Source organism: Ranitomeya imitator, chromosome 5, assembly GCF_032444005.1.
Source record: "Ranitomeya imitator isolate aRanImi1 chromosome 5, aRanImi1.pri, whole genome shotgun sequence".
NCBI classification, from domain to species: Eukaryota; Metazoa; Chordata; class Amphibia; order Anura; family Dendrobatidae; genus Ranitomeya; species Ranitomeya imitator.
This window is the reverse complement of record NC_091286.1, coordinates 166,784,730-166,809,135: the sequence shown is the minus strand read 5'-3', so window position 1 is coordinate 166,809,135 and position 24,406 is coordinate 166,784,730. Positions and strand designations below refer to the sequence as shown.

Genomic DNA, 24,406 nt, shown 5'->3' with positions numbered 1-24,406 from the left:
CATATAACACTCTCCATACTGCATAGGCCCCATATAATGCTCCATACTGCATAGGCCCAATATAATGCTCCATACAGAATATAATGGCCCCCATATAATGCTCCGTACTGTATATAATGGACCCCATATAACACTCCATACGGCATAGGCCCCATATAATGCTCCATACAGTATATAATGGGCCCCATATAATGCTCCATACAGTATATAATGGCCCCCATATAATGCTCCATACTGCATAGGCCCCATATAATGCTCCATACAGTATATAATGGGCCCCATGTGATGCTCCATACAGAATATAATGGGCCCCATGTGATGCTCCATACAGAATATAATTGGCCCCATGTGATGCTCCATACAGAATATAATGGGCCCAGTTTAATGCTCCATACAGAATATAATGGGCCCAGTGTAATGCTCCATGCAGAATATAATGGGCCCAGTGTAATGCTCCATACAGAATATAATGGGCCCCATGTGATGCTCCATACAGAATATAATGGGCCCCATGTGATGCTCCATACAGAATATAATGGGCCCAGTGTAATGCTCCATACAGAATATAAAGGGGCCCCATGTGATGCTCCATACAGAATATAATGGGCCCCATGTGATGCTCCATACATAATGGGCCCAGTGTAATGCTCCATACAGAATATAATGGGCCCCGTGTAATGCTCCATGCATAATGGCCCCCATATAATGCTCCATACAGTACATGATGGGCCCCTTATATTGCTCCATACAGTGCAATGGGCCCCACATAACACTCCATACTGCATAGGCCCCATGTATTGCTCCATACAGAATATAATGGCCCCCATATATTGCTCCATACAGAATATAATGGGCCCCGTGTAATGCTCCATTCATAATGGCCCCCATATAATGCTCCATACAGTACATGATGGGCCCCATATATTGCTCCACACAGTACATGATGGGGTCCATAATAATAATAATCTTTATTTTTATATAGTTTATATAGTTTTATATAGTCATCACTGTCCCCGATGGGGCTCATAATCTAAATTCCCTATCAGTATGTCTTTGGAATGCGGGAGGAAACCGGAATACCCGGAGGAAACCCACGCAAACATGGAGAGAACATACAACTTTTTGCAGATGTTGTGCTTGGTGGGGTTTGAACCCAGGACTCCAGCGCTGCAAGACTGCTGTGCTAACCACTGCGCCACCGTGCTGCCCATATATCGCTCTGTACAGTATATGATGGGCCCTGTGAAATGCTCCAAATACAAAAAATGAAATACCTCCCCTCACTGGCTGCTGTTCTGCTCCAGACTGCTCAGCGTTACCGTCATCCGGCTCTCTGAACTGTGACTTTTCAGGCAGAATGCGCACAGTAGCCAAGTCATCGCACTTTCTGTCTTGAACATCACAGAATCAGAAGACGCCGCAGCGGAGGAACGGGGAGAGGTAAGTTGTCCCTGACGGTGAGTGGGCCCATCCCACCTGCTCAGTGCCCCTACACGTGCCCGACGCCGGCCATGTCCCTGGTCTCCATACTGCTCCAGTCCTCAATATATAGACGTCCTAGCTCATTGCAGAGCACAACGTTTGCAAAAGGATAAGGGGGGATGAAGTTTAGGATCACAGTGTGGAGACATTTTGTTGGTGACTTCAAAGTGATCCTGACATGTGGACGGTGTCACAGGATGGTCCCAGCACCGAATCTGTTGGCACTGTGTTGCTTGCTGCCTCAAACATAAGATTAGATACATGGTTCTGCTCAGTGTAGAGCCGTATTCAGATGTCTGATGCAGGGACGTCTATATGAGGCTTTACTGCTGATATCTCTTCTGATGCGCTTTCCAGACGCAGCAAAAAAAAAAAATAAACCTGTTCAGGTGTCCGTGCATCACACACGTCTGTATGAGCTTTGAGGCCATGTGCACACGTTCAGGATTTTTCGCTATAAAAACGCGAAAAAACCGCTTACATATGCCTCCTATTAATTACAGTGTATTCCGCATTTCTAGTGCAAATGTTGCTTTTTTTTTCCGCGGAAAAAAAAAAAAAAAATCGCATTGCGGAAAAAAAAGCAACATGTTCATTAAATTTGCGGAATTGCGGGGATTCCGCACACCTAGGAATGCATTGATCTGCTTACTTTCCGCATGGGGCTGTGCACACCATGCGGGAAGTAATCAGATTATGTGCGGTTGGTACCCAGGGTGGAGGAGAGGAGACTCTCCTCCACGGACTGGGCACCATATAATTAGTAAAAAAAAAAAGAATTAAAATAAAAAATAGTCATATACTCACCCTCTGATGGCCCGGTGTCTTCCCACCTCTCAGCGGTGCATGCTGCCGCTTCTGTTCCTATAGATGGTCTGTGTGAAGGACCTGCGATGACGTCGCGGTCCTGTGATTGGTCGCGCGGGTGAGTATAACCATTTTTTTAATTATTTTTAAACATTCTATTTTTTACTATAGATGCGGCATAGGCAGCATCTATAGTAAAAAGTTTGTCACACTTGTCAAACACTATGTTTGACAAGTGTGACCAACCTGTCAGTCAGTTTTCCAAGCGATGCTAATTACGCTTGCAAAATGCTAAGAAAAACGCAAAAAAAAAATGCAGATTTCTTGCAGAAAATTTCCGGTTTTCTTCAGGAAATTTCTGCAAGAAATCCGGACATGTGCACATACCCTTACACTTACATGGCAGAGTTGAGTCCGTGTTCAGAGCACAGCAGTGTAATCCTCCTTTGAACACTGCAGTGGGGAGCACAGGTTGGGCTGCCTGACATTGCACTACTAGCCTCCCAAGCCTTCATTCTCACTGCTAGAAGTCTCTGCTGCAGCTCTGTCCTCATCACTCAGAGCCGGGCGGTGGAGGTAACTTCTTTCGGCGATGAGAACAGCTCAGTAGCGTGGCATTAAAAGTACAATGTCAGGCTGCCTGACCTGTGCTCGCTGCTCTTGTGTGGACCTCCTATCACAGGGTGACGGGGAAATTGTAGGTATGTGCACAGTGCATGGCTGCAGTACAGTGACACCTGGCACCCCCACAGCTGTGGACTGGGAAGCTTTGAAGGCATTTACAATTCACACCTGGCACAGTTGCAGTGTAGAAGATGGGGTCAGATACTGATCGTGGTCTATGTCCTGGGGCTGTTGTATTTGTGGTGTGTTGTCCTCGGATGCTTACAAACCACCAGCAGATAAACATGACAGCTCCCAGTGGCTACAGAAAGAATGAATACATGGTAAAACATTTCATTTCAAATTTCTTTAGAATAAATTGTGTAGCAAATAATACAAAGTAAAAATTGTGACCCATTTCCTTTAACGAGTGTCCACTATTACATTGATGATGACCTATGCACCTCCCGCCAATTGGCTGTTGTCAAGGCCACCTATCAGAAGTACTCTCACAGAACCAGTGTTCTGGTAGAGGCCACTGCAGGGTAATAATAATTATATAGCACCATTAATTCCATGGTGCTGTACATGAGAAGGGGTTACATGCAAAGTTGTAGATATCATTTACAGTAAACAAATTTACGATGACAAACTGGTACAGAGGGGAGAGGACCCTGTCCTTGCGGACTTACATTCTACAGGATAATGGGAAAGAGACAGAAGGTTGGGGGTGCAGCAGCTCCAGTGGTGGTGAGGAGGCATCTTGGGCGGTGGTGAGGCGGCAGAATGGTTATTGCAGGCTGTAAGCTTTTCTGACGAGATGGGTTTTCAGGTTCCGTCTGAAGTATCCGAGGGTGGTGGACAATCGGTGTCGATGCACAGAATTTCAGAGGATGGGGGATATTCCGGAGAAATCTTGGTGGCGGTTGTGTGAGGAACGAATAAGTGTGGAGGAGAGTAGGAGATCTTGAGAGGATCGAAATATTATGTGAGGGAAGATATTGGGAGATTAGTTCAAAGATATAGGAAGGGGACAGGTTGTGGATGGCTTTGTAGGTCAGTGTTAGTAGATTGAACTGGATTTCTTGGGGAATTGGGAGCCAGTGGTGGGATTTGCAGAGAGAAGAAACGGGAGTAGTGAGGAGAGAGGTGGATTAGTCGGGCAGCAGAGTTGAGGACAGACTGGAGTGGTGCAAGAGAGGTAGCGGGGGGGGGGGGGGGCCACAGAGGAGGGTGTTGCAGTAATCTAGGCGGGAGATGATTCACAAGAGTTTAAGTAGATTGAGGGCTGAGGAATGGACAAATTCTGGAAATATTTTTGAGTTGGAGGTGGCAAGAGTTTGGACGTGCGGTTTGAAGGACAGGGCAGAGTCGAGAGTTACTCTGAGGCACGGATTTCAGGTGAGGGAGAGAGCGTGATGCCGTTTACCATAATAAATAGGTCGGGTAAGGGAGTTATGTGAAATGGAGGAAAGATGATGAGTTCGATTTTGTCTACACTGGGTTTTAGGAAGTGAGAGGTGAATGAGGATATGGCTGATAGACACTCTGGGATTCTGGACAGCAGAGAGGTGACATCTGGGCCAGAGAGGTAGATCTGAGTTTCGTCTGTATGCAGGTGGTACTGGAAGCCATGGGACTTTTGAGTTGTCCTAGGCCAAGGGTATAGATGGGGAAAAAAGTAGGGTCTCCAACAGAGAGAGGGCAAGATGAGGAAGTAGTGTGGGAGTGGGAAACGCTAAGGGTATGTGCACACGTTCAGGTTTTTTCACTTTTTTTTTTGCGATAAAAACGCTATAAAAACTCATTAAAGCACATACATTATGCATCCTATCATTTAGAATGCATTCTGCAATTTTTGTGCACATGATGCGCTTTTTTCCGCAAAAAAAACGCATTGCGGTAAAAAAAAAAGCAGCATGTTCATTAATTTTGTGTTTTGGTTTTTTTTTGCGTTTTTCCCGCTATTCTATGCATTTGGAAAAACCGCATCAAAAACGTGAAAAAAACACATGCGGTTTTCTGGCAGAAATGTCTGGTTTTTGTCAGGAAAATTTCGGCCAGAAATCCTGATGTGTACACATACCCTATGTGCCGTCAGAAAGGTATGAGGCAATCCAGGACAGGGCACGGTTTTTGATGAAAAGGGAAGAAAGAATCTGTAGCAGTAGGTTAATGGTCGACTGTGTCGAAGGTAGAGGACAGGTCGAGGAGGATGGAGAACTGTCTGTTAGCTTATGACTTGCTCACAGTCATAGTAATTTTGGTGGGGGCGGAAGCTAGATTTGAGGTTGTCAAGGCGAGAGTTAGATGAGAGGTGGGAGGAAAGTTGAGCATGGACATGCTGCTCAAGGAGTTTGGAAGCAAATGGGAGCAGTGATATGGGGCGATAGCTGGGCATAGCAGTTTGGTCAAGGTTAGTTTTTTTGAGGATGGGTGTGATGGTGGCATGTTTGAAGGCAGAGGGGAAGGTACCAGAAGATAGTGATAGGTTGAAGAGATGGGTTAGGGCTGGAATGAGCATGTTAGTGAGGTTGGGGAGCAGGTGGGAAGGGATGGGATCAAGTGCACGTGTTGTGAGGTGTGATTTGCAAAGGATATGAGTAAACTCTCCTTCAGTTATGTTGGAGAGAGAGGTTATTAGGGAAGGGCAGAGGTCTGGTATATGGAGTGGTTGGGGTGGTGGAACAGTAAAGGTTTGCCTTGTTTGGTCGATCTTATTTTTGAAGTAGGTGGCAAAATCCTCTGCTGAGATGAGGGGAGTTGGAGGTGGCAATGGTGGGCGGAGGAGAGAGTTGAATGTGCTGAACAGTTCTGGGTTGTAGGATAATGAAGATACAAGGTTTGTGAAATGGGTCTGTTTAGCAGAGGTGAGGGCAAATTTGAAAGCAAGTGTATCTTGTTTGAAGGCAGTGAAGTCGTCTGGCAGTGTTTTCTTCCAACGCTGCTCCGTGACCCCGGATGCTTGTCAAAGGTTTTTGGTGAGATTGTTATGCCAGGGTTGTCTATTGATTTGTCGCACTTTGCCCTGCATGAGCGGGGCGACTGAGTCTATGGCTGATGTGAGGGTAGTGTTATAGAAAGCGGTGGCGCGGTCCGTGTCGTGGAGTGAAGATATGGAGGACAGAGGTAGAAGAGTCTGAGAATGTCTAGATGTGCAAGGTTTCTGCGAGGATGTGCTAGTGGCTGGACATGGGCGGGTGAGGAGGACAAGGATGAGAAGGCGAGTAGATGGTGGTCAGATAGGGAGAGCTTGTGAGATTAGATATGGAACAGAGGCGGGTGAAGATGAGGTCTAGTGTATGTCCATCTGTGGGTGGCTGTGGAGTACCACAGAGTAAGTCCAAAGGATGGCGTAAGGGACAGGAGTTTGGAGCCTGCTGGCTGGCAGGTGTCAGTAGGGATATTAAAGTCGCCCATGATGATGGTGGGGATGTCAGCAGAGATGAAGTGAAGAAGCCAGGTGGAGAATTGGTCAATAAAGGCAGTGGCTGAGCCTGATGGTTGGTTTAGGACAACCATTTGGAGATTAGAGGGAGAGTAAATATGGACATAGTGAATCTTGAAATAAGGGAGAGTGGGGATTGGATAGGGCTGAAGGAGCAGTTTTTGGAAAGGATACCCACTCCTCCGCCATGTCTGCCAGAGCGAGGAGTGTGGGTAAAGTGGAGGCCACCGTAACTCAGTGCAGCAGGGAAGGCCGTGTCGGGGGGCGTCAGCCAGGTCTCAGTGAGGGCCAGGAAGGAAAGGTTGCGGGAAGTAAAGATATGGTTCACATGGAGCTTGTTGCGGATGTAGTGGGCATTCCTAAGTGCTCCAGAGAGAGGAAGCAGGAGGGTGGGGGTCAGTGGCACAGATTTTAAGTGTGAGGGATTGCTGCGGTAGTTTCTTTTAGTGTGAGAAGTAAAGGGGTGAGGACTAGTGGGATGTATGAGGCGTGGGGGGGCCCGGATTGGGGGATATGTCGCCAGCAGAGAGAGGGAAAGCAGGTGGGTGAAGGAGAGCGATCGGCTTATATTGTATTTTAGTAGGAGAGGTCTGAGCTTAAGGACGGGGTAGGTGGGGTAAGGCCTCTTTCACACTTCCGTCTTTTTGCCTCCGTCGCAATCTGTCGGTTTGGGCAAAAAACAGATCCTGCAAATGTGCTTGCAGGATGCGTTTTTTGTCCATAGATTTGTATTAGCGACGGATCACGATGGATGGCCACACGTTGCGTGTGACGGATCCGTCGTGTTTTTGCGGACCGTCACAAACGTTCAATGTAACGTTTTTTTGGGCGTCGCGTCCGCCATTTCCGACCGCGCGTGCGCGGCTGGAACTTCGCCCCCTCCTCCCCGGGACATAGACTGGGCAGCGGATGCGTTGAAAAACTGCATCTGCTGCCCATGTCGTGCATTAATTTCACAACGTCCGGCGTATAGCGACGGACCCATTCCGACGGAAGTGTGAAAGAGGCCTAAGAGAGAGGGGGAGATAGCTATTTGGTTTGATGGTGCAAAGGTTTGGGGATAGCGAAGGAGGGTGAGGATTAGTGGAGCAAAAATGGTGAGGGCATGGTTTAAAGAGCGGGGTAAGAAAAGGTAAGTAAAATTAGAAGACCGTGATTAGTCTTCTTCTGGCCGATTTCTTGACTATTGTATATTTCTGATGTTACACTTAAAAGGTGTCACTTCAAATGACGTCACATTGATTTGAATAGGAGGCAGGTGTGGAGTGCCAAGTCTTGGCTACTACCTGTTCACAGAGCAGCTCGACAAGTGAGTACTTCCTGCCGTTGCCAGACATTGATGACTCATCCATGGATAGTCCACTTTCCAAAGAACAGTGGGTATTACCGGCACTGAATGCTGTTAAATTCCCCCATCTATAGCAATTTGATCTTCTATGGATTGGAAACTCTGGGCTTACTGCTGAGAAGGGTGGTGCTCCACATAGGAAATCCACAATCCATATAGGACACAAAACGAAGAAAAGAAATGTGGCACTCACCCGATTTCTTCAGCTAGAAACGTGTCCTTTATTTAACACTTATGTGAAAAATGACATTCTTTGGCTTTGACAGGAGTAAGTGAGGGAGCGGGGAGTGACTCCCTCACTTACTCCTGTCAAAGCCAAAGAATGTCATTTTTCACTTACGGTAAGTGTTAAATAAAGGACACGTTTCTAGCTGAAGAAATCTGGTGAGTGCCACATTTCTTTGTTTTGTGTGTTATCCATGGATAGGTCATCGATGCTAAAGTAGGCAGCTCTTGTCACTGATTTAAATGCATTGAAGAAATGGACAGTTCACCACAAATTATCACTTGTAACTGCAACGACATGTGTGCTGGCCAAAAGCAACTAAAGGAGGTTTGCAATAATGGAGATTTATCATCTGTATGTTGGGACCCCCATAATCACAAGAATGATGTTTCCGAGCCCCCTGCAATGAGTGTAAATCTAACTTGGGCAGGGTCTCAATCATGTGCTGGCCCACTCCCTTAGGTAACTGAGGTAGATGAACACAGTTTGGGGCTGTGCTCTACTGTCCATCTGTCATACATTAACCCCGTCCCAACATCTGCCAAACACGTATGGCGCAGTTCGGCAATGGGTGTATAAAGGTACCGTTACACTAAGCGACGCTGCAGCGATATAGACAACGAGCCGATCGCTGCAGCGTTGCTGTTTAGGTCGTTGGGATACGTCAAACAGCTGAACGATGCAGGAGCGATCCAGTGACGTACTTATCGTTCTCGCTGGTTGTTAGCTCTATGAAAAAACATTGCTGGCATCGTTGCTTTTGCTGTCAAACATGACGATACACGCCGACCTGACGACCAAATAAAGTTCTGGACTTCTAGCTCCGACCAGCGATGTCACAGCAGGATCCTGATCGCTGCTGCCTGTCAAACACAACGAGATCGCTATCCAGGACGCTGTAACGTCACGGATCGTTTGTCGTTCTCGTTGGAAAGTTGCTCAGTGTGAAGGTACCTTAAAGGAGACTTGGGCTGACAATGACTGTGGTATTTGGCCTTTGTCTTGATTCTTAACAGCAGTGGGTTGGGCTGAGCTTTACCTGCTGCTATCCTCTGCGATGCTGACATTTATTGTGTATGGGAGAGGGAGAGGCTGTTCCATGCTTGCTTCACCCTTCAAATGACAGAGTAGCCATGACAGCTGGGAGTCTGCTGAAGACACCAGTGCTTGCCATGGTGGTGCGCCATCTAAACCCAGCTTGTAGGTGGGCTTCATAGGAGACTGAATTTTACTAGATACTGCAATACAGTTATATTGCAGTATACAGTACAAGCAATCAGGCTTAGGTCCTTTAAAATGACTAAAACATGCACAATTAAAAATCTAGACCTGAATTACCCCACTTTTCCTCTGTTGAAAATATACGGTATATAAAAAATACATTGGATATCACTGCGTCCATAAGTCTGCTCAATCAAAATATAAAATAATTCATCGGTAAATGCCATAAAGTGAAAAACACAAACTCCAGAATCGTTTTTTTTGGGTGCTAAGAAGCATTCAAAGCGCTGTGTCTACACTAAAGTGGTATCAATAAAGATGTCAGCTCGCCACACAAAAAACAAGCCTTCACGTGGCTCAACCAACAGAAAGATAAGTTAAGTTTCTCAGAGAATTGGTGACATTCTTTTTTTTTTTTTTAACAAATTTCCCGCATTTTTGCTTTTCGCTACTAAAATAATATAAAAAAAACCCAGGCAAGTTTGGTATTGCCATAACCGTACTGACCTGGTGAATCATGATGATTTGTCATTCAAAATGCAATTTGTCCTACAAAAAACAAGCCTGCATATGTCACTGTCCACTGAAAAATGAAAAAAGTTATGGGCCGTGGAAGAAAGGGAGGAAAATAGAAAATTGGTTGTGTTGGTAATGTTTTAAAAGAAGCGATAGGAGTCCATGTTGACCACTTACTCAATTCGAACCCCTCCTGAATGAGGGGGTGAACTGAGGAGCCATAGGAGACTCTCAGCCTGCTTATGATCTACTCAAGGTCTAGCACTCGGGCATGTATCACCTATCCATTCTATGGACTATGTGTAAATCCCCATATTAACACACAGATTTAGTGGGCAACATTTTTTGTTTTTCATGGAAGCAAAAACTAGCAGTTTGTGTATATTATATTATTACTAGATGGTGGCCCGATTCTAACGCATCGGGTATTCTAGAATATGTATGTATGTATGTACATCGCGCTTAGCACAGCCACGTAGTATATAGCAGCCACATAGTATATAGCACAGCCCACGTAACAGACAGCCGCGCAGTATATAGATCAGACAGCCCACGTAGTATATAGCAGTGTGGGCACCATATCACTGTAAAAAAAAAAAGTTATATACTCTCCCTCTGGCGTTTACTGAAGCTGTCCCGATGCGCGCGATGCTGCCGCCAGCTTCCGTTCCCAGTGATGCATTGCGAAATTACCCAGATAACTTAGCGGTCTCGCTTGGGAATGGAAGCTGGTGGCAGCATCGCGCGCATCTGTGGACGACAGGAGGTGAGAATAGCACAACTTTTTATTTTTTATTATTATTTTTAACAATATATCATTTTACTATTGAATCTGCATAGGCAGCATCAATAGTAAAAAGTTGGTTCGGGATGGTCGCTGATTGGTCGCGCCCGGCTGGCTGCGACCAGTCAATCAGCGAAGCGGTGTTTAAATCCCGCGCTATAACCCGTGATGATGTAGCGGTCTCTCGAGACCGCTAAGTCATCTGGGTAATTTCACAATGCATCTCTGGGAACGGAAGCTGCCGAGAGCATCGGGAGGAGCGGGAAAGCTGCAGAGGCGACGGAAGGTGAGAATAGCATGATTTTTTTTATTTTTAACATTATATCTTTTTACTATTGAAGCATCAATAGTAAAAAGGTGGTCCGGGATGGGGCGACACACTGGCGCTGACTGGAGGGGAGTAGGGAGAGGCCAGTTCGCGGCCGGACTAAGCCTGTCGCTGATTCAATCAGCGACGCGGGATTTCCGTTACAAACAGACGGAATATCCATATCTATCTCTCCTATATATCTCTGGTATATCTCTATATATCTGATTCCCTTTGAAAGTTGATTTTATTGCATCCGTGTCAGAAAATAAACCATGCATGAGGAAGCAGCTAGTAATATCTCACTTCTTTCTTCCTAGAACTGTACTGGCTCTTGCAGGGGAAGACTTTGCTATCGTTGCATCAGATACCAGGCTAAGCGAGGGCTATTCAATCCACAGCAGAGACACTCCAAAGTGTTACAAACTGTAAGTTCATTTGTTTTTTATCTGAAAGGTAAAAAGTTTCAGATGGATCATCCCTGGTAAACCTTTTAATATGGGCATGTACGTCATAGGAAGTTTAATAAATGATACCAGGAGATCTGCGATCCAATGTCTTAATCAAGTGAAATCCACGCTTTTCTTAGGTTAATGAATTAACATATATGGGCCATACACAGACCAATGTGAGACGTAATGACACTGTCTGCTCTCCTGATCTACATGTCGCATATTAGTAACTTCCACTTATAACCTCTGGAGGCAGATTTTCCAGCCAATAGTTCTCAAAGGGGTACTTTGGTGAGATAAAATGACTGTAATGCCCATGCCTTCAAAAATTATAAAGATAGCAGGAGTAGTGCTGTTTATAACCCTCAGTACTGTTCACTGTGATGCATGCTGGGGCTGCTCCTCAGTGTTCCCCCTACCTTCTGGGAAGTTGCATCACAGATCGGGGGCGTGGCCTGCTGCTGGTAAAGGCTAGTCTCCTGAGAGCATCATCTGCTTCCCTGCAGTCTAAGGGTATGTTCACACGTTCCTGATTTCCATCCTTTTTTTTTCAGGACTGTTTTTTAAAAAACTGCAGCTCTTGGCAGAAAACGCAGGTCCTTTTTTTGGTCCTTTTTTGATGCGTTTTTTGATGCGTTTTTTGATGCAGTTTTCTAGCCAGAGTCTGTGTGTTTTCTAGGAATTTTTTTAGGGTTAAAATGGCTGAAAATACCCTACCCCTAACCCTACCCCTAACCCTACCCCTAACCCTACCCCTAACCCTATTCTAACCTTAGTGAAAAAAAAAAAAAAAATTCTTTTTTTTTTATTGTCCCTACCTATGGGGGTGACAAAGGGGGGGGTCATTTACTATTTTTTTTATTTTGATCACTGAGATAGGTTATATCTCAGTGATCAAAATGCACTTTGTAACGAATCTGCAGGCCGGCAGATTCGGCGGGCGCACTGCGCATGCGCCCGCCATTTTGCAAGATGGCGGCGCCCAGGGAGAAGACGGTCGGACGGACACCGGGAGGCCGGGTAAGTATAAGGGGGGGAGATTAGGGCACGGGGGGGGGCATCGGAGCACGGGGGGGTGACATCGGAGCACGGGGGAGGGGCATCGGAGCATGGGGGGTGGGATCGGGGCAGCCACACTCCACCCACGCACTTCCTGCTGCAGCGGTTCTGCACCACGAACCGCAATAAAACCCGCAGATCTATTTTTGATCTGCGGGTTTTACTGCGGGTTTGACCTCACAATGGAGGTCTATGGGTGCAGAACCGCTGCTGTTTTACAAAAAGAAGTGACATGGTACTTCATTTTTACCGCAGCTAATCAGTGCGGTTTTTTTTTTTTCAATTCAGGACCATGTGCATAGTGGGTCCTGTTTTCCATAGGGTACAGTGTACTGTACCCTGCATGGAGAACAGCCGCGGAACCGCAGCGGCAAAACCGCTGCGTTTCCGCGGTAAAAAACGCACTGTGTGAACATGGCCTAAAGGTACCGTCACATTAAGCGACGCTGCAGCGATCTAGACAGCGATGCCGATCGCTGCAGCGTCGCTGTTTGGTCGCTGGAGAGCTGTCACACAGACAGCTCTCCAGCGACCAACGATCCCGAAGTCCCCGGGTAACCAGGGTAAACATCGGGTTACTAAGCGCAGGGCCGCGCTTAGTAACCCGATGTTTACCCTGGTTACCATTGTAAAAGTAAAAAAAAAAAACCACTACATACTTACATTCCTGTCGCGTCCCCCGGCGTCAGCTTCCCTGCACTGTGTAAGTGCGCTGGCCGGAAAGCAGAGCGGTGACGTCACCGCTGTGCTCTGCTTTACGGCCGGCCGGCGCTGACACTGGGGGACGCAGGGAAGCTGACGCTGAGGGACGTGACAGGAATGTATGTAGTGGTTTGTTTTTTTTTACTTTTACAATGGTAACCAGGGTAAACATCGGGTTACTAAGCGCGGCCCTGCGCTTAGTAACCCGATGTTTACCCTGGTTACCAGTGAAGACATCGCTGAATCGGCATCACACACGCCGATCAGCGATGTCAGCGGGTGATCCAGCGACGAAATAAAGTCCTGGACTTTCTTTCCCCAGCGACCAACGATCTCCCAGCAGGGGCCTGATCGTTGGTCGCTGTCACGCATAACTATTTCGTTAACGATATCGTTGCTATGTCACAAAAAGCAACAATATCGTTAACGATATCGTTATGTGTGACGGTACCTTAAGATCAGGGGGCATGGCCAGCTCCTGCCAAGCAGTAGTCCAATTATTTATTCTGTTTTGCCCTCCCCCTCCAGAACTATGCCTGTACACTGCAAAACACAGACGTAGCCTATTGTAGGACTTTGGTCAACCCCTAGCTGTCCAAGTGAATGGCACCATTTTATTAACCGCAATGTAGCAATACAAAAAAAATGAAAATTTACATAGATGTTTCTCAGTATTGTTGAATAACAGAGACCTAATATGTTTGAGGTTAGAGAATCCATAGAGATCTATACATTTATTATAGAAAAAGCTTAGAAGCAAATAAAAGTACAAAAAAATTGCTTTTGGTGCAAACAAAATGTAGCGGCTAATCAAAATACCTTATATTAATGAGTATAATGTATGCATTTTAGCTGAGTAAATCACCAGCACATTAAGGCTGTGTGCACACGTTGTGTTTTTTTTTCGCTATAAAAACGCATAAAAAACGCATACATTATGCATCCCATCATTTAGAATGCATTCCGCAATTTTTGTGCACATGATGCGTGCGAAAAAACACATCGCGGTAAATGCAGCATGTTAATTAATTTTATGGATTTTGCCCGCTATTTAATGCATTGGGAAGCTCCGGAAAAAAACGCATGCAGATTTCTTGCAGAAAAGGTTCGGTTTTGCTCAGGAAATTTCTGCAAGAAATCCTGAACGTGTGCACATAGCCTTAAATTCATAGAAACATCAATAAGTTAGATACCATACTATGAATTCCAAAGAATGTGTAAGGCTATGTGCTCACATTGCTGAATTTCCGCCGCAATTCCGCAACTCCTGCCACGGGTATATCGTGTGTGGAATTACCATGCGTATTCCTGCTAAGCACTAGTGTTTTGCAAGCGTAATTAGCTTGCAGAATGCTAGCGTTTTCCAAGCGATCTGTACCATTGCTTGGAAAACTGATTGACAGATTGGTCACACTTGTCAAACATAGTGTTTGATAAGTGTGACCAACTTTTTACTATTGATGCTTCCTATGCAGCATCAATAGTAAAAAGAGAGTTTAAAAATAATAATAATAATAATCGTGATATTCTCACCTTCCAGCAGTCCGCGACGCTCCCGGCAACTCCCGTTCCCAGCAATGCCTCGCGACTATGACCCTAGATGGCGTAGCATCACGCAAGACCGCTATGTCATCACAGATCATTGTCGCAAGGCATCACTGGGAGCGGGAGCTGCCGGGAGCATCGCTAAGGCCTGGGCTGGATCCGGGGGCCGCCAGAAGGCGAGTATATAACTATTTTTTATTTTAATTCTTTTTTTAGGGCCTGGAAGAGAGTCTCATCTCCTCCACCATGGGTACCATCCGCACATGATCAGCTTACTTTGCGCATGGTGGGCATAGCCCCATGCGGGAAGTAAGCGAATCAATGCATTCCTATGAATGTGGAATCGCCGCGATTACGCACAAAGAATGAGCATGCTGCATATTTTTCCACGATGCGATTCCGCCACGGAAAAATACGCAGCATCACCAGCACCATTGAATTCAATGGGTTGTGTTATGTATGCGTTTTCGCGGTGAAAAACCGCTGCAAAAACATACAATCCGCAACGTGTGCACATAGCCTAAGACAGTTAAGGTAATCCTCCACGCGGCTTCATCAGTGGTGTATATATCTTGTCGAATTTATGTATAAGAAATCATTACCTGAGGGCGGCTGTCACCAACACATACAAATGGCACTCAATGAAGTCACGCGCCTGAGAACCGGAAGTGATGTATAGGAACATTTTACAACGGAGATGGTAGGTATATAACTGTTATGAACAGGTGATTCAGAACCACAATGGACCTAGTGGTTAAGAGCACACAAAGTGACCTGATAGTTACTAACATAGGACGAGCTCTGAGACGTGGGAACTCTGCTGACCGCAATCCCTAATCCTATCATACCACACTAGAGGTACCTGTGTATTGCGCCTAACGCTCCCTATGCAACTCGGCACAGCCTGAGAAACTAGCTAGCCCTGAAGACAGAAAAATAAGCCTACCTTGCCTCAGAGAAATTCCCCAAAGGAAAAGGCAGCCCCCCACATATGACTGTGAGTAAGATGAAAATACAAACACAGAGATGAAAAATATAGTTCTTACCGATAACGGTATTTCTCTGAGCCCATGACGGCACCACAGAGAGAGGGGATCCGCCCACCAAGGACAGGAAACCTACGGATAAAAAGGCGGTACCACTCTCCTGCATCAGTTTGTTTACATAGATAACGATGGGAGACTACTAAGACATTTGTAAAATAATTTTAACTGCTTAGCATAACAAGATACCGCGTGAATTCCAACTATAAATGGATTATGGCACTATTTCAAGGTGTACACCCATAAGTGAAGGGAGGGAATGTACGGGTGCCGTCATGGGCTCAGAGAAATACCGTTATCGGTAAGAACTATATTTTTCTCTGATCGCCCATGACGGCACCACGGAGAGATTTGAATAGATGGTACATTCAGGGAGGGACCACCGCCTCCAGAACCCTTTTACTGAAAGTAAGGTCTGAAGAGGAGATTAGGTCCAATCTATAGTGCCTATAGAATGTGGATGGTGAGGACCAGGTAGCAGCTCTACATATCTGGTCTATGGAAGCTCCGGCCTTCTCCGCCCAGGAAGTTGCTACTGCCCTCGTTGAGTGAGCCTTAACCTCCCCAGGAACGGACATCCCACTTGCTGAATAAGATAGACTGATGGCGTCTGTGATCCATCTTGCTATGGTGGCCTTAGATGCTTTTTTCCCCTTCCGGGGACCCTGAAAACATACAAACAGAGAGGAATCCTCCCTACTCTCTCTAGTGACTTCTAGGTAGTGTAAGAGACATCTCCTTACATCTAGTGTATGTAGTGTTTGTTCCTCCTCGTTCTTAGGATTGGGGTAGAAGGAGGGGAGAGATATCTCTTGAGACCTGTGAAATTTTGAAGCCACTTTCGGGAGATATGCTGGGTCTGTTTTTAGAATAACCCTATCCTCTAGAAATTGTGTGTGAGGAAGGCAGGCTGATAGAGCTTGTAAGTCACTGACCCTACGGGCAGAAGTGAGTGCAACTAATAGAGCGGTTTTGAGGGATAGCGTTTTTATAGTAGATTCATGCAATGGTTCGAATGGAGGACTAGTCAGTGCTTTAAGGACCACGTTTAAGTCCCATTGAGGAACCACTTTTACTGGTAGAGGCCTAGATCTTCCTGCTGCCTTAATGAATCTAGAGATCCATCTATTTGAAGCTAGGTCAAAATTAAATAGGGCTCCTAATGCTGCCACGTGAACTTTTAGTGTGCTGGTGGCTAACCCCATATCCAGGCCATTTTGTAGGAACTCTAATATGGAATTGATGGGAATCTCTTTCCCTATTTTTGCACCTGAAAAGGACAGGAACTTTTTCCATATTTTGCCGTACTGTTTTGTTGTAACCGGCTTCCTACTTTTTAACAGAGTTGAAATTAACCCCGAAGAGAACCCTCTGTTTTCTAATATTTTCCTCTCAAGAGCCAGGCTGTCAAGTGCAAGTTCTTGACTTGTGGATGACAGATAGGGCCCTGTGACAACAGATCCCGGAGGTCTGGTAATACCCAAGGGTCGGATATTGACATTTTCCTCATCCATGAGAACCAAGGTCTCTTCGGCCAGAACGGGGCAATTAAGATGACCAGCGCCCCGTCCTCCCGAATCTTCCTCAGCACTGCTGGAATCAGAAAGAGGGGAGGAAAGGCATAGACCAGATGATGACCCCATGGGATCAGGAACGCGTCCACAGCTACTGGGTTCCCCAGGGGAGATAGGGAGCAAAAGGAGGCTACTTTTTTGTTTAAATGGCTCGCGAAGAGATCTATTTTGGGAACACCCCATTTTTGTGTGATCTGGGTGAATATCTCCGCATTTAGTTCTCATTCCCCCTGTTTTAGGCTGGATCGACTGAGGAAGTCTGCCTTGTAATTGTCTACCCCCTTTATGTGTAGGCTTGTCAGGGATAGAAGGTTGTTCTCGGCTAACTGAAGGATTGAGTTGGTCACTTCCATTAGGCTTTTGGAACGGGTACCCCCCTGATGGTTTATGTAGGATACTACTACCTGATAGTCTGACATCACTCTTACGTGGTGAGATTGAAGGACCCCCGAGAATTCCTGAAGGGCAAATTTTACGGCCAGGAGTTCCTTCATATTGGAGGAACTGTTTGCCAGGGAAGGGGACCAAATGCCCTGAGCTACCAAGTCGCCCAGATGAGCTCCCCACCCTGAGGGGCTTGCGTCCGTAGTTAGGACCTTTGATATTGGGATCAGCCATGGAACTCCCTGGGAAAGATTTTCCCGCAACGTCCACCAAATCAGAGAGTGATTGGTGCGAGGAGATAATGTTAACCGCCCTTCTAAATACTCTCCTAGGAGGATTTGCTCTGAAAGTAGCTGCCATTGGAGATCTCTTGAGTGTAGTTGGGCCCACTGGACCGCAGGAATGCACGAGGTCATAGAGCCTAACAGGGACATGCCCTGACGGAGAGTTATAGAGGGGAGAGATTGTACTCTTAACGCTAAACTCATTATCTTTTGTATCTTGCTCTCTGGGAGCCAGCATTCCATTTTCCTGGAGTCTAGAGTGAGACCTAGGTACTCCTGAACCTGAGAAGGCACCAGTCTGGATTTCTCTAGGTTTATTAGCCAGCCCAGGTCTTTTAGAGAGTGAATCACTAAATCTAGCTGATTCATACAATGTTGCGGAGAGGAGCCTATCACCAGAAAATCGTCCAGATATGGTACGATCAGGGTGTTTTCTTCCCTGAGGTGAGCCATTACCTCCGCGACCAGTTTTGTAAAGACCCTCGGGGCTATTGCTAGGCCAAATGGTAGGGCTGTGAACTGGAAGTGACTTAGGACTCCCTTGATGTGGATTGCCATTCTCAGGAATCTTTGGTGATCCTTGTGTATTGGGACGTGATAATACGCGTCCTTCAGGTCCAGGACCACCATGAAGCATTGAGGAAACAGCATTTTGATTGATGACTTTGTTTCCATCTTGAACGCCTGAACCTCTAGGTAATTGTTTAGGTTCCTCAAATTGATAATAGTCCTGAAGGAACCGTCTGGTTTCTTCCTCAGGAATAGAGGGGAATAGTACCCTTGCCCTCTTTCTTGAGGGGGAACTTCCAGGAGTACTCCATTTTTTACTAACCCCACAATCTCTTTCTCCAGTGTTAACTGTTCTTCTGCCGAGGATCTCATAGGTGTTATCTTGAAAGAGGGACGAGGGTACCTCTTGAATGTTAATCTTAGTCCTGATTTTATGATACTTAAGATCCATTGACTGGAGGTGATCTTTTCCCAGGCTGGGAGAAAGAGGGATAATCTCCCTCCCACCTGGGGCGAACCTTCATTGTGGAGGTTTCTTGCTGTCATTGAGGTTTTTGTTAAAGATGAACCCTTTATTCTTCGTCTTCTTATCTTCCCACTTCCCCTGGCCTCTCCCTGGGTTCTTACGGAAAAACCTCTTGTTCCGAAAGGGCTTTCTATAAGAGGGGAGACCCAGAGAGGGGAAGGACTTTTTCTTGTCTCCTGCTTTTTCCAGGATGTCATCTAGAGTTGACCCGAACAGAAACTCTCCTTCACAAGGGATGGTGCACAATTTCGTTTTTGTCTGTAGGTCGCCCGGCCAATTCTTAAGCCAGAGAGCACGTCTAGCCGCATTAGCAAACACTGCTGCTCTGGCGGATAGCCTGATGGAGTCGGCCGAGGCGTCGGCTAGGAAAGCCGCGGCCCCTCTCATTACGGGTAGTGTGTTTAGAATTGAGTCCCGGGAAGTTTTCCCCTTCAATTGACCTTCTAGTTGGTTTAGCCAGATCATCAGCGAGCGTGAAGTACATGCTGCTGCAACTGCTGGCTTCAGGCCTCCTCCTGCTGCCTCCCAGGACCCTTTGAGAAAGGCATCTGCCTTCTTGTCCATGGGGTCTTTTAGAACCCCCATGTCCTCAAACGGGAGGGCGAATTTCTTTGAGGCTTTAGCAATCGCTACATCTAATTTGGGGGCCTTTTCCCAAAAGGAGCATGATTCCTCCTCAAAGGGGTATTTCCTTTTTGGCGTCAAGAGAGTCTTCCTCATGGGCTTCTTCCATTCCTTCTTAATCAAGGCCGCGATTGCTTCGTTAAGCGGGAAAGCTCTTCTCTTTTTCTGTTCTAGGCCCCCAAACATGATGTCTTGTACTGTTTTTTTAGGATGGGAGTCTACCAACCCCATGGTACTTCTCACCGCCTTTATGAGGCCATCAGTATCCTCTAGAGGGAAACAATTATGTCCCCCAGAGGAAGAAGTAGATGATGCAGATGAATCAGAGGAGGGTGAAGACCTTGAACTCTCACTATCACTTTCGGATTTTGAGACCGGAGATGGGGACCTGTGTTTGGACTTCCTCCTTTTTTTCCCACTTTTCAGTGACCTAAAGGTGTCCTCCACTTGCTCCTTAATTAGGGTTTTAAGATCTGTTGCAAACCCTGGAAGGTTTTCAGATACAGTCTGCTGAATGCAGGTATTGCATAGTCTCTTATCCCATGTAGGTGGAAGATCCTCTCTACAGATGGCGCAACTTTTGTGCTTAGTTTTAGCTACGCTTTTCCTCCCCTAAAAGAGACAAATAACACTCTTACTGTCTCTGACATTCACGAAGATCCACTTACCACCTCCAGGACCCATAAATACCGGTTGGGGGTTTTCTGCCTCTGGCTTTCTCCCCGACGCCGTACTGGACTCCTTACTGTGTTGAGACCTTTGGCGTTCCTTGCTGGTGTCCTGGTGTCCCTTCTGCTGTCGCCTTTTTTGCTGCTGCTGCTGTGGCGATGTTGCAGGTGGAGGTGATTCGGGCAAAGGTGATGCCGGATTACTCATACTGCTGCTGTTTGCAGATGCTGCCTCGAGCTTGGCTGAGCTAGCGCTTTTATCTCTTGAGGCTCCTGCTTTTTACTGCAGAGCCACTGGGAGGAAGTAGATTCTCCTATTTGAATCCTCCCGCTGTCCGCACCTGCGCAGAAGCGAGCGCTGAACGCCGGCGCCTGCGCAATAACTCCTACATGGTCCCTAACAGCCGCCTGCTAGCGCCTGCGCAAATCGTACCAAACTGACGGCCGGGCCACGCCGGCGCGAGCGCACCAGGCGCTCGGCCGGCAGATCCGCCGGAACCTGTGCTAAGCGTCCGGCCGGAAACATACCGGCCGCTGCATGCGCCCCAGCGCCCGGCCGGAACCCCGCTGGCGCCTGCGCAGAGCGCAACAGGCGCCCGGCCGGAAGTCCCGCCGGCGCCTGCGCAGAACGCACCCGGAAATACACCGGCGCCTGCATGGAACGCACAAGCACCCGGTCGGAAGCCTGCATATACCGGCGCACAAGCGCACCGCGAGACCACCTAGATCCCGGCGTGCTGGAGGCAGAAAGGCGCTGCTGACCGGCACACCCAGTCCTATGCAGCCCTGTAGCGCTTTTTCTGCACGCCCGATGGCAGTGCAGCGTGCAGACTTATGCTAGTTTTTAGGGAGGGTTGCGCTGCACCTCCCACAACCACAGAGGGACCCCCCTGGATGTTGTCGCTGCTGCATCTTACCTGGGGAGGTGACCGCGAATTCCTTGTCACCTCCCCCGCACACCCTGTCGGCTCACAGCTCCCAGCGGTGGCGCTTCGGGTCACCACCCTAGCCGAGGCAGAGGGACCCCAGCTGCCTGAATCGGACTGGTTGGCCCCGGAATTCCAACGATGACTGGTAAGTCCGTAGGTCTCCCATCAAGGACAGGAAACCAACTGATGCAGGAGAGTGGTACCGCCTTTTTATCCGTAGGTTTCCTGTCCTTGGTGGGCGGATCCCCTCTCTCCGTGGTGCCGTCATGGGCGATCAGAGAAATAGATTTTAGCAAAGTGAGGCCCGACTTACTGAATAGACCGAGGAAAGATAGCTTTGCGGTCAACACAAAACCTACAAACAACCACGCAGAGGGGGCAAAAAGACCCTCCGCACCGACTAACGGTACGGAGGTGCTCCCTCTGCGTCTCAGAGCTTCCAGCAAGCAAGAAAAACCAATATAGCAAGCTGGACAGAAAATATAGGAAACAAAAGTAACACAAGCAAAACTTAGCTTATGCAGGGCAGACAGGCCACGAGAACGATCCAGGAGAAAGCAAGACCAATACTGGAACATTGACTGGAGGCCAGGAACAAAGAACTAGGTGGAGTTAAATAGAGCAGCACCTAATGACTTAACCTCGTCACCTGAGGAAGGAAACTCAGAAACCGCAGCCCCACTCACATCTACCAGAGGAAGCTCATAGACAGAACCAGCCGAAGTACCACTCATGACCACAGGAGGGAGCTTGACCACAGAATTCACAACATATAACTGCGCATTGCATCGGCCAAAAAAACAAGACTCATGCTTGATAAAGATATCAATATTGCATGCTCAATTAGAGAAAAAAATCTTAAGGAGGAGGTCATGAGTGACTGTAATACCAAAAAGAGGCAAAATAATGTAAACAGGAGAAAGAGGTATATTAACTCTTTAACGACCGCTGATACGACTTTGTGGCGGTAGTTAAGGGTACGTAAACCACAGCGCCATTAATTAACGGCACTGTAGAAAGTGTATAGCACCCCCAGAGTCGGATTTTCTCCTGGGCCCCAGAGAACATGATTCGGGTCAGTTTTTACCGACCCCGGGTTGCGTTATACGGTTAAAAATGGCGACCACAAAAAAAAGCACAATTTGCCATTCAATTTCTCCTTCGCCTCATTGGGGGACACAGACCGTGGGTGTATGCTGCTGCCAATAGGAGGCTGACACTAAGTGATACAAAAAAAGTTAGCTCCTCCCCAGCAGTATACACCTTCCTGCTGGCTCTCAGCTAACCAGTTCATGCTTGGTGTCTTAGGAGGCACAAGTCTGGTTTCCAGACCCTCCGTTTTTTTTTCTCTTCTTTTTCACCATGGAAGACGAGACCGGGGCGACAGACCCTTTTGAAGGGGTCTGATCTCCCCAAACCAACAACGGGCAAACACGTGGAGTGTCGCCTCCACGTATCCTCTCCCGCAACGTGGGACAATATGCCGGACTCAGCCCTGACCACCCTAAGGTAACAAAACCCTAGGCTGTACATGCACATATGGACAGTCCGTGCGGCCCCCACTGCATCACCAATGCTCAGACAACGGTGATGGAAGGAGGCGGACGGTCCCTCTCCTCATCCCTTGAAGGGAAGATGTAGCTAGGGTGCCTGCACTGTCCTTTATACAGCCCCCCTCTAACCTTAATCTCTGGAGTCATGCGAGGTGGGGGGCTGGGAGGGCTCCTGCTGCGGCGCAGTTTTTCCCCTGCCGTTTAAGATGGGAAGCCTCGCTCCAGCCCCGTGCCCGTGTTCTCGGGCAGGTGCTGGGAGTTCCCTGCTGCTGGCGGCGCCAGGCCGCGGGCCGAGATCCCGTTCCTGTCTCCCTCTTCCGGGTCCGCCCCCTCCATACTCGGGCGGGCCTCAGATAATTTAGTTCCTGGCTTCTGGTGCGGTTAGGCTGCAGGCGGAAGTCCCGCCCCTTTTAGCCGCGTTATCTTCCGGCGGCTCCGCCCCCTCATCCAGCAGGACTGTCCACCAATCGGGCGCATTTTTTATTTGGGCATCACTGATGCTTCCTCCTGTGGCGGGTTCCACAGGACAGCCGGAGACACTGGAGTGGGGTAAGTGCTACTCCCCCCAGCCTGGCATGGCAGCTGCAATATACAGTGGGGCAAAAAAGTATTTAGTCAGTCAGCAATAGTGCAAGTTCCACCACTTAAAAAGATGAGAGGCATCTGTAATTTACATCATAGGTAGACCTCAACTATGGGAGACAAACTGAGAAAAAAAAATCCAGAAAATCACATTGTCTGTTTTTTCAACATTTTATTTGCATATTATGGTGGAAAATAAGTATTTGGTCAGAAACAAACAATCAAGATTTCTGGCTCTCACAGACCTGTAACTTCTTCTTTAAGAGTCTCCTCTTTCCTCCACTCATTACCTGTAGTAATGGCACCTGTTTAAACTTGTTATCAGTATAAAAAGACACCTGTGCACACCCTCAAACAGTCTGACTCCAAACTCCACTATGGTGAAGACCAAAGAGCTGTCAAAGGACACCAGAAACAAAATTGTAGCCCTGCACCAGGCTGGGAAGACTGAATCTGCAATAGCCAACCAGCTTGGAGTGAAGAAATCAACAGTGGGAGCAATAATTAGAAAATGGAAGACATACAAGACCACTGATAATCTCCCTCGATCTGGGGCTCCACGCAAAATCCCACCCCGTGGGGTCAGAATGATCACAAGAACGGTGAGCAAAAATCCCAGAACCACACGGGGGGACCTAGTGAATGAACTGCAGAGAGCTGGGACCAATGTAACAAGGCCTACCATAAGTAACACACTACGCCACCATGGACTCAGATCCTGCAGTGCCAGACGTGTCCCACTGCTTAAGCCAGTACATGTCCGGGCCCGTCTGAAGTTTGCTAGAGAGCATTTGGATGATCCAGAGGAGTTTTGGGAGAATGTCCTATGGTCTGATGAAACCGAACTGGAACTGTTTGGTAGAAACACAACTTGTCGTGTTTGGAGGAAAAAGAATACTGAGTTGCATTCATCAAACACCATACCTACTGTAAAGCATGGTGGTGGAAACATCATGCTTTGGGGCTGTTTCTCTGCAAAGGGGCCAGGACGACTGATCCGGGTACATGAAAGAATGAATGGGGCCATGTATCGTGAGATTTTGAGTGCAAACCTCCTTCCATCAGCAAGGGCATTGAAGATGAAACGTGGCTGGGTCTTTCAACATGACAATGATCCAAAGCACCCCGCCAGGGCAACGAAGGAGTGGCTTCGTAAGAAGCATTTCAAGGTCCTGGAGTGGCCTAGCCAGTCTCCAGATCTCAACCCTATAGAAAACCTTTGGAGGGAG

General features: G+C 47.4%; 2 protein-coding genes across 2 annotated transcripts in view; one reads left to right on the top strand and one right to left on the bottom strand.

Moving 5' to 3' along the window:
* PSMB1 (proteasome 20S subunit beta 1) overlaps positions 1–24,406 on the top strand; it is a 96,097-nt gene that overhangs the window by 4,110 nt on the left and 67,581 nt on the right. Inside the window, exon 2 of the mRNA XM_069769287.1 lies at positions 11,063–11,170. Within this exon, the coding sequence (XP_069625388.1) occupies positions 11,063–11,170 (108 nt within the window). The remainder of the gene's footprint in view (positions 1–11,062; positions 11,171–24,406) is intronic.
* Positions 18,534–20,553, bottom strand: LOC138681621 (lamina-associated polypeptide 2, isoforms alpha/zeta-like). Its single transcript, XM_069769286.1, has 2 exons — positions 20,136–20,553; positions 18,534–20,057 (listed from the first exon to the last, which is right to left on the bottom strand). The coding sequence occupies exons 1-2, from the start codon at positions 20,319–20,321 to the stop codon at positions 18,816–18,818; spliced, it is 1,428 nt and encodes a 475-aa protein (XP_069625387.1). The 5' UTR covers positions 20,322–20,553; the 3' UTR covers positions 18,534–18,815.